Consider the following 16,691-nt stretch of genomic DNA (forward strand, 5'->3'; position numbering starts at 1 on the left):
CAGGTTGTGGTGGCTTCTTTAAAAAAACAAACATCTATATTAAGGCGACAGAGCGGCAGTTAATCTTTTCCATGTCCACGATTAGAAGAACGGTGTGTTTCCTTTGCACCGTGTTCCTGCCTCCACGAGTGTTGCAGGAAAACAAACCATACATTCCTCTTTTACATGCTCTGAACTACCTGCGTTTGCAGTTTCTTGGTGACCTGATGCAGTTTTGTTATTAATGACTTTCTCCCCTGGAAAAACAGCACAGGCTGGCTGTTTCTCTCAACATAAACCTGTGTTTTAATGTTTATTGATAAAATGCAGAAGCTGTGAGACATTTTAACCCTGCAGCAAACATCTGTAGGAGAAAATCAGGAGAGGATGATTGTGCACGTCCTACTGTGAAGCCAGAGACTGAGGTTTGTCTGCAGTCTTCCACCCTTAGGGGCAGAAACCAAACATCAAAACAGCAGTTTTGTTTGCCTACATTTAGAGGTGCTATTCCCATCAGGTTAAAAATCTTTCTGGTCTGCAGGACAAAGATTCAAAAGAAAACAGAGGAAACTGGAGTGAGACAGATGGAGGAGCAGAGAGGGGGGAAGACGGATCCATGCAGAGAGTGAGACAGGCAGGTAGGGAGATGAGATAGTTTGGCAGACAGACAGATATCCACCAGAGCGCAGACAGACAGGTGGAAAAGAGAGAGACAAACATCGACGGGCTGGAGGGAAGACAGACGGGGAGACAGACGGCTCTGTGACCTTTTCTAACATTCAGTTTAAAGATCAGAGACATCAAAATGGATTTTTCCTTCTCCTCTAACCTGCTCCCCTCTCTCTCTCTTTCTCTCGCTCTTACACACACAGATGTTTCATATTTGAAACTCTGACTTTTCTGTCTTCTTCTGAAAGAGTCAGTTTAACCATTTCTTATCCTAAACACATTTAAGTTAACCTCGTCACTGCATGGATGGCACTGTTACTGCAGCTCACGTTCTCTCCCTGTCTCTCTGGTCTGCCTGCTGTGCACCTCAGTGCTGTTAATGCTTAGAGGTATGTCTGCTAAATTAAATTGTAATGCTGACATTGTAAAGTGATTTAGAGTGGCAGAGAGCGTGACTCTCTCTCTCTCTCTCTCTCTCTCTCTCTCTCTCTCTCTCTCTCTCTCTCTCTCTCTCTCTCTCTCTCTCTCTCTCTCTCTCTCTCTCTCTCTCTTGGACATAAACTCGCTAAGCAGCATGGTTGCAGTGTGCAGGATTTTGTTGTCCCCATTGATTGATGCTCAATAGTAAAATTTCAGGAGCAGGATCACAGCCCAACCACGCCTCTTCTGGCACTATTATAAATTCAAACCAATCCCTCTCCTCCCTCCTTCCCATCCATTTTCTTTCTATTTCTTTCTTTCCTCGTATACATTTTGGTCCTAAAGGGGGGACTCATCATGCTCAAGAGCTATGACAGATCCCCTAATGAGCCTCCCTAAACCAACAACAGTGAGTTCAACGTCAAATTCAGAATCATATTACAATAAGCCAATAAATAATTGTTGAATTGCCTCCCACTGATGGTTTGTAGGGTTTGTTGCTATCATTTGTTGTTTTAGTTTGCGCTGGAGACCACCTGTAGTCTTTCTTCTTAAGTTACTATTTGTTCTTGGCTAGTTTAGTCACCTCCCCATCTTTTCCTCATTCTGCCTCTGGGTCTCCAATCCCTTTTGTTTCCTTGTTTTTGAACTTGTGTTTTCAATCAATAGATCTTTAGAGAATGAACCATAAATCTTTGTGTGTCGTTCCTTTCATATGTTTCACTTCTAAACCTTGTTTTTGTTGTGGTTAGCTGTAACAGGTACCTGATGCCACAGGTCTGATTCTTCTATCTGACGATGAGAGCACACATTTTTAGCTCTGGTGGGAATCAAGCCCATCACACCATCAGCATCTGAGCGATCTTTACATTCTGAGCTGCAGAGGGACTGTCCGCTCAGGTCCTCTCCACTTAATGTTTAATAAAGCTTTATCCAAATCCCCCGGTGTCAGCCTGTTTTATACATCCTCATGACTCCCGCTCTATGGCTGCTTACAGCCATTAATTACATCCAGAACAGCTCCATGCTCCTGAATCTGTGTCTGCATCATGATAAACTGAGTTTCGACTTAACAGGAACATGCCGCCATGGACTACAATTTCCCTGCTACGCTGATGATACCCAGTTTTACATCTCCACAAAAACCATCACTCCTGTAGTTCTCTCCAGCCTCACAAACTGCCTCACTGACCTAAAAAACTGGATGAGCAACAACTTCCTCAAACTTAAATGCAATAAATCTGAAATCATTCTCATCGGCCCCAAATCCCTCCTCCCCTCCACCCAGAACTTCTCAATGAGCATCAATAGTCACACAGTCACACCCTCACCAGTAGTCTGTAACCTTGCATCATCCTCGACCCCACTCCCTCCTTCAAACTAAACATCAGAAACATAACCAAAACATCCTTCTTCCCCCTGTAACACTTTTATTTTATTCTATTTAACCTTTATTTAACCAGGTAAGTCATTAAGAACAAATTCTTATTTCCAGTGACGACCTGGCAACACTGAACGCCTCAGATCCTCTCTTTCCTCCTATGCTCCCTAAACCCTCATCCACGCCTTCATAACCTCCAGACTGGACTACTGCAACAGCATCCTCTATGGCCTTCCCTCCACTGACCTCCAAAAACTCCATATGCTCAGAATTCAGCTGCCTGGTTACTCACCCACTCCCGCTCCAGAGCTCACATCACACCCATCCTTCAGCGCCTTCTGTCCATACAGCGCAGAACTTCAAGATTCTGCTCATCACCTACAAAGCCCTCATTAACCTCGCCCCCTCATACCTGACTGACCTCCGCAAATGCCACATCCCCTTTTGGCCACCTCGGATGCCAATCTCCTGTCCCCCATCACCAAGACCAAACACAGCACCTTTGGGGATAGAGCCTTTGCCATCACTGCCCCGACTCTCTGGAACTCCTTCTCTGTTCAAAAAACCCAACAACACATGACCTCTACTCCCTCCCCATTTCTGTTTTTTTGTACCTTATTTTATTTTCTGCACTTCATTTAAAGCGTCTTTGAGTACCTAGAAAAGTGCTTTATAGGTCGTATCAATTCTTATTATTATTATAATGCACAGCCATATTTTTTACCCAGACGGATTTCTCTAAATTTTCAGTGATAAAAATTATGACCATAAAAGTTTTTAACAACCATTTATTCATGGCGAAGACGAGATGATGACTGAAAATACCTCACTGATACAAAATACTCATATGTTTCATTGTAGTGGTAGACCATCGGACATTCAACATCTGACATTTTTATTCACTGTGCATGTAATCAGTCAAAATACAGGCGATGAATTCCAGAGTTAGCTGAAGGGCCACACTTGGTCATCTGGACTGCTGCTTTATCGAGCCAGAAGTGAGGATATTTGGATGTGAGGGTGCAGCTGTGAAGGAATCGAGCGTGGGGTTGGCAAAAAGCCATTGTCAGAGCAAACAGCCGACACCCCATGGCTAATTCATCAGCTGTAAAATGAGCTCATCAAGCATTGTGTTTCCAAAATGAGGGTTCACCAACTCTGGTGGGAGAGTGAGCAGCGAGCAGATAGGAAACATCAGATAACTGGTCTTCTCTCCACTGCAGGTCAGATATATAAAAATAACTTCTGCAGCCCTCTGTGGCACTCTGCTGCAAAAACATGCTCAAAAGCACGCAAACAGGAAGAGTCCAGCCGGCTGTGTTCGGAGCAGAATATAAAGAAGGTAAACACGGCTGCAGGAGTCTGTAAACCTGTTCCTGAGGAAGACTTCTCACCTTAACAGAGTACAAACTGAAACCTGAAGCTGAGCCTTTTTATAGTTTCACATGACGTAGAAATCAATAATACAACATTAATAAAAAAATAAAAAGTATATAATGTGTTTAATACTGACCCGTGCATCACGGCAACACCAAAATAATGAGCTAAAATGAGATGCAGTGTTTTCCTGCGTATGCAACATTTGGCGATGCTTCTAAAGAACGTTTATATGTTGGTACTTTCTGACATTAACAAGCTCTGCAAGTCTACAGGATGCATTTAACAGGATTAAAACATTTCATCATCAAACTCAGACAAAGCTCTGCATCATGTGACGGCTGGAGGAGCATCAGTGCACCAAACATCTGCTCAGGCTTTTCAGATTTACCCCTGTGTTCACCGTGTGTTTGTTGTGCCTCTGCTCACCTTAAAGACAAACATCTCCCGTCTGAAGAAGGCCACAGTGTTGAAGTTGCCGTCACAGATGTTGGGCTTGCCGTTTCCAGGCAGCGCAGGCCGGTCTCCGGATGGCCTGGCCGGACGAGAGTTACGGTCGGGCTTTCGGTCTGAGGTGGAGTGGATCCGTCGAGAAGGTAAGGTGGGTAACGGCCTGGTGGGCTCAAGCATGGCTGTGGGGATGCCTGATGAAAAAAACAACAAGATGAATTTTTACCCTGAGATGATTCATTTCTATAAGTTTAATACTGTCAGTGTTTTTTTTTTGTAACTACTGGAACACAATGATTCACAATAATATGATTCACCGTGTCATAGAGTTATGTAAGCTTGAGCTCTGAAGTTGAATTCCCTCTGATGGCTTTTTGGGGTGATTCATTCATGTTTTCATGAAGACAGAAGCCAACTTTATGATTCAGACTGATGTGCTCAAGACAATTATAACTTGTTATTTATAAACCTTACCCCTTCCCTTTTACTGAGGTCGTAATTACTAAGTGGTACAAAAAGTTTTGCTACAGTGGAATGTTTCTGTGAGACAGGCTGTAATTGAGAGTCACATGTCTGCAGACCCAGAGGCTGCAGATTCAGGAACAAATTTCTGGGACTGCGATCCTACGACCCTAACATCTAGTGTTTGCAAAGTGCATTATCAGTGTGTGACTGTAACCCTGTCTCTAACTATCACTGTCTCAACGAAACACAGGTTCTAGATATGCGTTCCCAGGATTGCGGTCCTGAAACTGCAGTTTTCAGCTCCGCTGACATATACTATTGGTAATTGCTGCAACTTTACCCCTGTGGGCAGCCCCTGCAGCTAATCAATCAATCCATCAATTAATCAATCTTTATTTATATAGCACCTTTCATACAAGTCAAATGCAACTCAAAGTGCTTTGCAGTGATTGGAAACAAGAAAAAAGTAGAAATAAAATAATGGCAAAACATATTAAAAAACAAATATAGATTTTGAAGAAGAGACTAAGGCACACCAACAACAATAAAAAATATGTACTTAAAAACAAGTGAAAGCATCACAATAACAATAAGAATATGAATAATTAAAACATAAAATAAAATAAAAAAGGGTAAGAATAAAAGTTGAAGATAAATAAAGGCACTAAAAATACAAATCAAACTATAAAAAAAGAACATTAAATAAATATAAAACATTAAAGTAATACAATTGTTAAATCCGACAGAAAAGCCAGACTGAATAGATACGTTCTAGTTTACGTTTGAAAGCCTAAATATATCCAGCAGCTTCACCTAAAGTTTTTGTTCTCCTCTGAGGAACAGCTAAAAGAGAGGAGCAGAGGATCTGAGAGGCCATCCTGGTTCATACACTAAAATTATCTCTGATATGTGGTCTGGTGCGAGGCCATGCTGTGCCTTAAAATCTAATGAAAGACTTTAAAATCAAATTGAAAAGAAAAAGGCAGCCAGTGTAAAGATTTTAAAATAGGTGTAATGTGTGCTCTCTTTCTGGTATTTGTTAAAACTCTTGCTGCTGCATTCTGAATTAATTGCATTTGGTTTATTATATTCTTTAGTAGACCAGAAAAGAGAGCATTACAGTAGTCTAACCTAGTTATAAAAGCTTGCATTAGTCTCTCTGTGTTGCTCAGAAAGCGAAACAGCCTCGCTTTGGAAATGTTATAATATGGTACTAATACTATGGTACATATTATGTCAAAAACAAGGTTTAACCTGCAGAAACAGGAGTCGCTGGTCCAAAAAAAACAAACCAACCAAGGTATCTGTGGACCAGAAACTCCCATGTTCTGCAATGCATTATTATTGTTTTAGCCAGTTGGGTCTGGAGGCCCTGAAAAGTGTGATATCTGGTTCAAAAAGGGACCTTAACAGACTTAAAATCAGAGTAGTGATTAAAAACAGGATACAGTAACAGGCTCTTGTCCACACTGGCCATTATTTCCCAGAGACACTGACTCAAAATGTCACTGTGTATCATGACCTTTCATGTTCAGATCATTTTTTGTTTATAAAGGACAAAAATATGTTTCCTGCTTTGAGGCTTAAAAGAGATGTGAGCAGAGTCTCCAAAGAAAAATCCAGTCATAAATGTCACAGATACTTTGTGTTATCTGGCTTACTGCAGAGTGATACTGATTAAATACAAATTTTTTCACGCTTTTAAAGAAGCGTGGATGCAAATATTCTGTATTCAAAAGAGATTTTCTGGCCCAGCAGACATGTTTGTTTTAAGTTATGTGTCTTTTTTCCTGCATCTTTGTGTCCCTGCATCACATATAAATGTTTCACCACATTACAACAGAAGCTGTCATGATTATTTCAGAGTCGACAGAAGGCGTCTCGGGGTGTGCGTCTGCCTCTGACAGGCCTCCACAGATCTTTGTGCACTTAAAGGAAAAAGAGCTTGCTGTAATGTGAAGCTGCTTCTCTGAAATAGAACAAAGCGTCCCTGGTGTGAACACAAAGCAAAAGACACAAAGTCGAGTATTTTGTTGTTTAAATTTTTCTCTTTCCAGGCAAATACTGATCAGCTCTGAGTATTAATATCAGCCTTAACCTGCTCTACATTCATACACCCGTGCTGCTGTTTGCCGCAGGACAACAGTTCTTTAGAACTCACTCTGGGCCCGAAGATTAATAATTAATATTCAAGGTGTGCTGCTTCTGCAAGTTTTTGCTTTTAGGTCTGAAGTGAAGTCAAATGTTTTTACCTCATCTCTCGGTCTTCTCAGGATAAACCTTCACATTTCCATGAAATCTAACCCAACTTACTCATACTATCTGAACATCTATCTCTTTGCATTATAAATATTAAATGTTTTTCACTCTGGTATTCACTTTTCAGTTTCTTTTCATTTTTAGTTGCATATTTCTTGCATTGTAAGGACTAAATTGAATCTATGCCATGGCATATGTCATAGGTAGCCCTATACCTATGCAGAAGCCAACAATTTCTTTATTCCTAGCAACGCAATGAGGGTTATTTTTTATAACTCACCTCTTTTGATTATAATAAAACTTACAGTTACCTATGATAAGGAGCACGGCTAATTTCACTGACAGGCTGCAGAAATTCTAAAATATAATAGATTGAAAGTTAGGTTGAATTTTGAATGTGCTTATTGTCTCTTCTATGAACTTCATCTAATGGTAAATCAATTTTAGTTTCATAGGTACAAAACCTACCCAATGGACTGTGTAGTTCTTAGAAACACAGATGGTGGTAAGTTGTTATTAAGGGCATAAAAATACATCTTCTGCAGAGCACTGACAAAAACTTCCCATCATCAGGGTGCTGAAAAAACACATGCAAGAGAAATAGCGCTGTATTTGTTTGTGCTTGAAGGTAGTTCTTGAGAAAATTCAAGATGTCTTCATCACTTTAGTGCATGTAACACAGCTGCTCATTAAATGTAATGGTGAATGTAAACAACAGACTGTATGACATTAAATCCCTTGTAAACAATGAAACTGAGATTCACAACCTGAATGATTTTATCAGGATAAAAAACTGTACATGTAAACAAAGCTGTTTGTCACAGTTCATTCTCCTACAGTCAATCACAGCTGCATCATGTTACCGCTAATACTAGCACACTGTTTCATCCTGCTGCTGTGTTCAACGGGCAAACATGGCGGACCTGCACTGTGAAACACACTGGACACATTATTTATCTCTGAGGTTAGCACTGACCCTGATTGTTCATTAATAATGCATCGGTACTACAGGTCAAAGGTCATTTTAGTTTGTGTTGTTGTCGGTGGATGAGTTTTCAGTCCGTCCGGGAGAAATGAAACAGCAGCACCCACACTGAGCTGATAGATGAAGAGCTGCAGGCAGAGAGCTGAACATATCTCCTGAGCAACACAACCATCTCCCTTTACGGTTTCCTGACACTGTGCACAGCATGAAACACTTTTGTGTAGTAAATATTGTTACTGTCTGCTTTTTCGGTTAAAACAGTGTGCAAAGAGTGTGTTGCACAAACGGAGAGTACAACAGCAGATGAACTTCTGACAAAGCAGCTGCTGAATGAGTGTTTGCCAGAGTATTAAACCCCAGTGGTTCAGAGGATGTCGTCAAATCAGCCATGACTGAAATCTTAAGGATGCTAACTTTAAGTTAGACCTGGATTCATCTCTAATTTGCAGCACTAACTCATTCATATAAAAATAATTTAGACAGACACCATTTATAAAAAAATTGTGTGCAAGTAAACAAAAGTCACTTTTTATGGTTTCATCTTAACACAGGAAGGCAATGTTGGCAAAAATGCTTTTACTCAAAGTACAAAAAAGTGACATAAATGACAAATTTTTACGCTTTGGTCACTGCTATCTTTAATTTCATAAATTTGGTTATGGTTGGCTATAGTTGGGAGCAGGTTATGCTTGGAGTGTGGGCTTCAATTTGGCCTAACAGTGTCGTCTTTTCAGTACTTATTTCTTGATGAGCTTCTCTGCGGGTGCTTTAGATCCTCGTCTGATGCATCACATATATTGAAATGTTTGAAATCGTAACTTACATTAACCTGAAGCAGAAAGTCTGAGTTAACAGAGTCTAGTAATCCATGATCAGAAGGTTGCAGCCACGCTCTAAAAAGCATAACCTGCTTAATTCTTGGTTTGAGTTGAGATAGGATCTTAACTAACAAAATAAAAGTCATACTTTCTATAGGAGGAATAGAAATAAGGAATTATCTCCATTCTTTTAACATAAATGTTTGAGAAATATGTGAACTTAGGTGAACAAAATCAGGTGGGAAGCACTTTAGTTATGATAATATTGGTTGTCTTTTTGCAGCCTGTGGATTGACCCCCTGCTGGCTGTAAATACAAAGGCAAGTTTACAACTCTTCTGCACTCACCTCATTTTCCAAACCTAAATTTAGTCTATAGATAGATTCAGGAAGACATTCAGTCGGACAGTTTCTGTTGTTAGTGTTTAAAATGCAGCAGCAGAACATTGTTTGTACTTGGCGTAGAGGCTCTGACCTCATCACTCCTCACAGATTTATGTTACATGCAGAAATTTGAGGAGTGATGAAATAATATCTTAAATCCCCAACCAGAGCCTGCAGGTGGATGAGGGGAGGATGTGGGGCTGAAAGTATGAGCACAGCACTGGTATAGGAGAGCGACGACAATGACAGAGCAGAACGAGAGACCTAAAATCCGTCTGTTAAAAAAGACGGACAGAATGGGAGGATACATTTGTCAGGTGATTGTGGAATATGAGTTATGTAAAGTGAGAAATCAGTGCAGCTTGAGTATATTTCAATTCAGTAGAATATTAGTGCTCTTATATAATGGGGACATATTAGAGGGGCTCTAACTGCAGTGGAAAGAGGAGGTATGTCACTCATGAAACCAGCACAAGATTAAAGTTAAAAAAAAGAATAACAAACAAGATGAGGGTAGTGCCCCAGAGAACATCATCTTTGAAATGCTTGAAACACAGAGGGGGAAAAGTTTGTTTGCCTGATGAATAAATCAGCTGACAACTCACCATAGATTTTCTGTATGCCCTGCAGGTCATCAAGCGGCAGTTTGAAGTTGTGTGTGTCCATGTACTGATAGAAAGGAGCCATGATGGCACTGGGATCGTTGGAGTGCTCCAAACCCAACGCATGACCCAATTCGTGCACCGCCACCAGGAACAAATCATTACCTGCAGAGAGAAGGAGGCAGGGGAGCATTAAAAACAGGAGTAAAGAAGAGATCGAGGGAGAGAGAGAGAGGGGGGGGGAAGAGGACCAGAAAAGAAACACTGAAGTGTGAAGGCAGGAAGATATAAACGAAGACAAGGAAAATGATGAGTCCTTAAAAAGCTTCCTTAAAGATCTTTTGTCAGCAGAAATCAGGCAGTAAAACAGGCAGTAAAAAAAAACACCTCATGCTGCTGACGGTCTTTCTGCCAGTTTGTGTTCAGTTTAAAAAATTACCTCCTCAACATCTCCCTCTGGTCTAAAACAGAACAAAGCCTCCCCAGTGTAACACAATGGAAAAGACCGAAGACAGAAACATGCTGCAAAAGTGAGCCAAAGTGAGACTGTGATGCTGTCGACTCATCAGCAGTGTAATATGAAGCGCACTTCAAAAGACGAATTTGTGGAAACGGAGGCGACTGTCAGCTTGTGAGAATCCAAAGCTCCTGTTTTTTTTAAGGTCCAGCATGAGCCACTTCTTCAAACGCTGCAGCTTGATGGGGATTACTTTGGAGTGCGGCAAACTGTTCAGTGCCACATCAAGTGAAAGTCATGACTGCACAAAGTGAGATTTTAAATTTATAATCTGTGACTGTATAAATAATGTGCTGCTGCTCCAGGACTTTAAATTATGCCAGTGCACAAGCTGAATGTGGAATATGAAAACAACCGAGTAGATACACTTGACAGTCTAGTGTATCATTGCTCAAATTTGTTACATTAAGGAGAGTTAACAACGAGGCAAAAGAAAGGGTACTGATTTACAAACAAAATACTGTACATATATCGATCAATAATCAGACTTTCAGCACTTTTTATACAACCAGAATGTAACAGAAAGTGCTTTTCTGAATATCAAACTATCAAAACAAACCTGGGGCATAGTTTGGTTTGCTCCCCATGCACAGACACTTCAGGCCTGGGTTCAAATCTGACCTGTCGCCCTTTGCTGCACATCATCCCCCCACTCTCTCTTCACAGTTTCAGTCTGTACCCACTGTCCTAACCTCTCAATTATGGCCTGACAAGGCCCGCATAAATAATCTCAAATATGGGAAAATAAAAACAACAAAAGCCCATCACCATCACCAAATGAGGACTCAGTAAACTGGGGACAGCCAATCATGGATTCATAAAGAGCAAAAAAAAGAGGAACACAGGAGGATAAAAAAGCTGAAATTCAAGGTAGAAAAAAAAGACAATAAGGGAATGGATGAAATAAATAAGGTACACATAAAACACAGAGTATATCCATGTCACTACGTCCTGTGTAAATATATTGACTGTTACTTAAATCGTTCTTGTGTTAATTTGGTGACATTTATAGTCCAGATAACTCGTATTAAGTATGTTTTTCTCTGACTTATTGATTCAAATAAAATGTTAAATAGTTATTTCATCAATAAAGTTTCAGAAGATTTGGGAAAAGGTGGTCCAAGGTGATGTCTGTTCTTCTACAAGCACTGATATACATCTACAACTAATTTGTAACCATAAAAACTTTGAAGAATTGGTGTCAAAACTCTTCAAGGTACTTAACCAAGAGAAAAAAATAGCTTCATCAGAAGAACTTTTACTGTAGTGATGGATGAAGCCTTATGAAGCTTCAGAGCTTTCTTCCAATTTATGCTGAAACCTTCAAACTCTGCAAAAACGGTCACATCTGGTATCTTGTATAACTTATGGTAGCTTGCTTTGTGACGGTCCAAATCTCCTCTCTAGTTTTCAGAGTTTTTGTCTAATATTTGAGAAATAAAAGTCCAAGATGCCCCACAATCAGATGTAGCCTACTGCATTAAATAGTTACACACATATATTAGCTATGCACTTGAAAGACAGCGTCAGGTACAGTACTGGGATAGGTTGATCCAGATTTGTATTGAAAACAAGGCAGACTGCATTATGATCAATAATTTGGTCAACTAAGAAGCATACAAGTGCAAGTGTAACACAAAGTACCATCAGTCTAATCTGTATTTCACCCATAAACAACACCCTGGAAGTGGGAGGTGTAACAGGGCCTAAATATAGGACGTTTGTGGCGAGGACACAGATGATTGCAGATGATGCAAGAATTTGGAGTAGGAAGAGCGGAGAGTATGACTCAAACACAGATGGACGACTTAAATTATTTCTCAAGGGTATGATTTTTCCAGCTGAAGCATGACATACCAGCAACCAGACGTGTTCCCTTCATGCTGTTACTTTAACGTCAGGTCTACTAATAAAGAGAGAGGTTCTTGTCGTGTATTCTCGCAGGCTCAGTTGAAGCAGGGCTCTCTGTTATTATCTGAAGAGCTCAGATTCTGAGCTGCTGTCATACGCTTAATGACTTCATACACTCAGAACACAGAGCTCAAATTAATACATTTCATCGGCTCCTTAATTGGTTTGACTCTGTTTGAACCTAATTACAGAACATAATTATCTTTTTTCTGTAGCCAGGCTTGTCCGTTAAAAGATTACAGCCTCGGAGGCCGGATGGATGACTTGTAGACTAAAACAAAGATGGTCAAAGGGAGTGTGCAAATGCCACAGTTTCTTTTCAGACCTTTTGTTTTTGTGTGTCTCTTTCCGGGTAAACAGCTCTGCAATCAATCTGTGTTTCCTTTATTTCTTCTCCTCCTCTCTTTTCTTTGTAATGAGCTAGCATGATTCTATGAAGACCGAATGACTACTGCCAAAACAAAACACTGAAAATGTTGTGTAATGTTAAAAAAACACCTTGAGGAACATCTCCCAACTAATGAGGTTAATGATCAACAGGTTGATCATGACTCTGTAGTGTAAATCACTGCATTAAAAATGACATGACTCGGCGCAGACTTACTCCCCCATTCTCTCCCAGTTTCCTATGCTATCCGCTGTCCTCTCCTCTATTAATAAAAGGTGTAAAAGCTCCCAAAATATTGGGAGACATGACTCTGTAGTGGAAATCACTGCATTAAAAACAGACATGACTCTGTAGTGGATATCACTGCATTAAACACAGATGGGACATTTCACTTTCATCCCCAGAAACTGGTCTCCTGGGTTCACCAATGTTTATAGAGTCTTGTTAAAAGAACAGCTGATGTAATATGATATTAAACAAGTCCTTGTCCCAACTTTTTGTAAAACCATTACATTCTGTTTTTATCAACATTTTAGATAGCTTCCAAACTTTTGGAGATGAATATTCCAGTAACACGTTGGAGGTGACACCAACAGAAAGCCATTAGCTACATGTGGTGTGTTTCATATTTGAAGAGTTTGAAAATTTCCCAATAATCCGTCCAATTCTGGTTTGAACATTTCACTCAAATGATAATTGGCTCTGGAGGAAAAGTGAGAGTATTACCAAAGTCAGAAAAATGTCTCCCCTGAGTTTGAATATCTGTTTAACATTATGTGGGTAATAAATCAAACAATTTGTATCTAGGTTTTTATTGCAGCCTTAACTTTTCTGTTTTTCCCTGATTTCCCTCTTTTCTTTCTGACACCTTCACAAAAACACACCCTCTCTCTTTCCCTGTGTTGTTTCTTTCATCCCTCTCCGCTCTCATTTTTAAGCTCTTCATCTCTCACCACAGTTCTGCTGCTCCTCACCCTCCTCCTCCTCCTCCTCCTCCTCCTCCCACTTCCTCTCCACCAGCCTTTATCTCTCTGCTCCCTATGCCTCTCTTTCCTCCATGTCGCAGGAAAGATAAAGATGATTTAACGGCACAAGACGTACACTTCATGTACAACGGGCTTGGAGGAAATCCCAGTGCTCCCTCTCTCTGTGTCTGCCACTCTCCTCGTGGTCGCTCTATAGTCTGCTCCGGCTCCCTGCAGTGATGATAACCGCTCCTTCTATCATGTTTGGCCCTGCAGTCATCTGTCGACCTGCGATAAAGATGATGTTTGATAATGTTGGGATGAAACCTGTCTCTCAAGTAATCCCAGTTTGACTCGTCCACAGAGTCTGCTTTGTTCAACTCGAGCAGTTCTCCTGATAAAATGTTCATTCTTAGGCAGGGGCGAGTTTATGTGCCGGGGATCAATTTGAGCAAGCAGTGCCTGAAATTAGCTTTTTGGCTTTCCAAAAGTTCTGCTTAAGTACAAAAAACTCTTCCAGGAACACTTATGCCTTACATTTAAAAATCTTACCATATTGTATGAATCAATTCTGTAACAAGCTGACCTGGAAAAAGTTATTCATGCACTCATCTTCTCCCAATTAGTCTACTGTAACTCTCCTCACTGGTATCACAGATAAATCCCTCTCTCACCTCCAACTGGTCCAGAACGCAGCAGCTAGGCTTCTAACTGGTTTTAACATATGACACCAGATCACTCAACAGGCTCAAGTCCAAAGGGGATCAAGCTCAACAGATCCCCTCGACTTTGGAACAACCTCCCTGAGGAGATAAAGCTCACAGAGTCAGTGACATCTTTTAAATCTTTGAATCCCTTTCACCAACTTGCTTTTATGTGACTTCACCTGTTTAACTGCTTTTTTATTTGTATTTATCTATTTTATATACTATCCGGGCTCTGCCTTTTCTGTCAGAGCCCTGACCCTCTGGAACAACCTCCCAGAGGGGATCAGATTGGCCACTTCCTTGTCCTCTTTTAAAAACACACTTTTATAGATGTGCATTTTATAGGAGATGTCACAGGCAGGTTTTTATTCTTTTTTTATTCCTTAATATTTCTAAGTCAGAAAAATGGCCGCTCTTATTTTGAAGGAACTAAAATGTCAGGAATTGAAAATGTTAGCAGTCAGAGCAGAGGGCCGTCTTCACCATTGTACCACCAAAGACAAACTATAATGGTTTAATGTGTTTGGTGAGTGTAATTCCCGACCCTGAGTTCAATCACTTATTGGGAGCTTAAGATCACTCTCTGTATGTTTGTCTGTCTCTGCCCTTCTAGAGGATTACCGTCTTTTCTCATGTTTGTCCTTGCAGCTTCTTCATCTTTTTGACTTTCTATAAAAAGAGGTTTAGAGAGCAAACTGAATCCAGCTGAGAACTAAAATATAACAAAGCTGAAAACAAAGCACATTTTACACTCTGCCTAAAGCGGAGATGTTACAAATGCCACGACCTGGATTTATGCTGGTATTAATAAAGATTAATGGGCAAAAAATTGCTTATTGGCTGCAGAGAGAGTCAGACAGAGTGGGGGAAATTAAGACCTCAATGAGAGGGGTGACAATTAACTACTGTGTCAATACTTAATGTTGATTTTATAAAGAGAAGATAAATAATTAGTATTTTGAGGTATTCTTGAACAGATAAAAACATAACTAGACTTTTTTTTTTGAAGCTCTAGCAGAAGGTCAGAGTCAAATATCACCACAACACCTCTGGCGCAGTCCTCAGAACCAGGGGACCAGAGCAATGGTATCAGTTTGAGCACCGACATGGATCGAGGTAAAGATGACCTCAGCTTCAGTCAGCCTGAGAAAGGTAACATTCATCTTTTACAGGAGTGTTGATACATCATAAAAAATAGATAGGCAGGTTAAAAGAAGTGTCATCAGCGTAAATATTGATATGTTATATTGTTGTATGGTAGCTTCTAGTAGGTGCATAATGCAGAAAACAGAAAAAGGAAGGTACCTGAGATTTGAGCCCTGTGGGATGCCATAATCAGTAAGACCCAAGACTTGCATATGAGGAGGTAAACCACTAACCATGTTATTATCAGTGGTATTGAATGTGGAGTTTAAATCCAGGACACACGGATCGAGCATTAAACTGAATCTACAGCCAACAGGAAGACATTATAAATGACCTTACTTTAACTATGTTAACAACATAACATAACATATGACCCCATGTGTAGAACAATTAAAACAGGCATTTAAATTAAATATTCGATAAAAAAAATCCTGATATCCGGACGGTAAATGACAATTGGGCGACTTCTGTACTTGCTTTGAAATGTTCTACTAATATTCAATTTCTGTGCATAACCAATATTCAGTATTCACTTCTGATTTTTCTTCTATTTTAGTTGCATCTCATGACTTATGGAGAAGCAAAGTAAGGACTCAACAGAAATGAAGGGAGTCATAATTGCAAAAATCCTCATTAAATGAAGTAGAGGTGAACCGACGACAAATGCAAACATGAACCTTTCTGCAGGGCATAGTGACGCATGCATTGTGAACCCTCTTCACTCCACAGGTGCAACCAGTCCCTAATTAAGGGCTTGTTGAGCACCTGTGAAGGCCACTGTTGTATTATCATAGGATGAAATCACACACACTACATCACATATGATGATACAAACACAAATGAATGTTGACGCACTAAATATACATGGGGTGCAATGGCACAGAGACAAAAAAATCACAGGAGACATGACATGTTTAGTCCTTCATTGATAGGATGCAGTGCTCTAAGACAGAAGGTATAACTGCATAAATGAAGATTTGATCCATGTTTCCACCACAACTATTAGGAATCACCAAGACAATGCCGCAGATTACCAGATGTGAAGTAGAATGATTGCCATCGGTCTTGCAACAGCTGATTTAGGTTCAGTCCGATGAATAAAACTTTTATGTTTGTTGATTCTGAATCTGAGTTGTCGCTTTCCAACATATCTCTGTGCCTTTTTTTTCTGTGTGCGAGTCCTTCCTTTGCTACTCCTTAAATTTGTTCCTGGCCATCGCATCAGAGAAGGAATAAAATGAGAGACAGCTTTTTAAGGTGCAGCTCAAT

General features: G+C 40.2%; 1 protein-coding gene across 1 annotated transcript in view; it reads right to left on the reverse strand.

The window, feature by feature from the left end:
- The window catches only part of mmp24 (matrix metallopeptidase 24), an 81,821-nt gene that overhangs the window by 16,926 nt on the left and 48,204 nt on the right, over positions 1-16,691 (reverse strand). The window contains 2 exon segments of the mRNA XM_034705150.1: positions 4,256-4,470; positions 9,792-9,953. Coding sequence (XP_034561041.1) covers positions 4,256-4,470; positions 9,792-9,953 — 377 coding nt within the window.

This window comes from Notolabrus celidotus, chromosome 1 (assembly GCF_009762535.1).
Source record: "Notolabrus celidotus isolate fNotCel1 chromosome 1, fNotCel1.pri, whole genome shotgun sequence".
Lineage (NCBI taxonomy): Eukaryota > Metazoa > Chordata > Actinopteri > Labriformes > Labridae > Notolabrus > Notolabrus celidotus.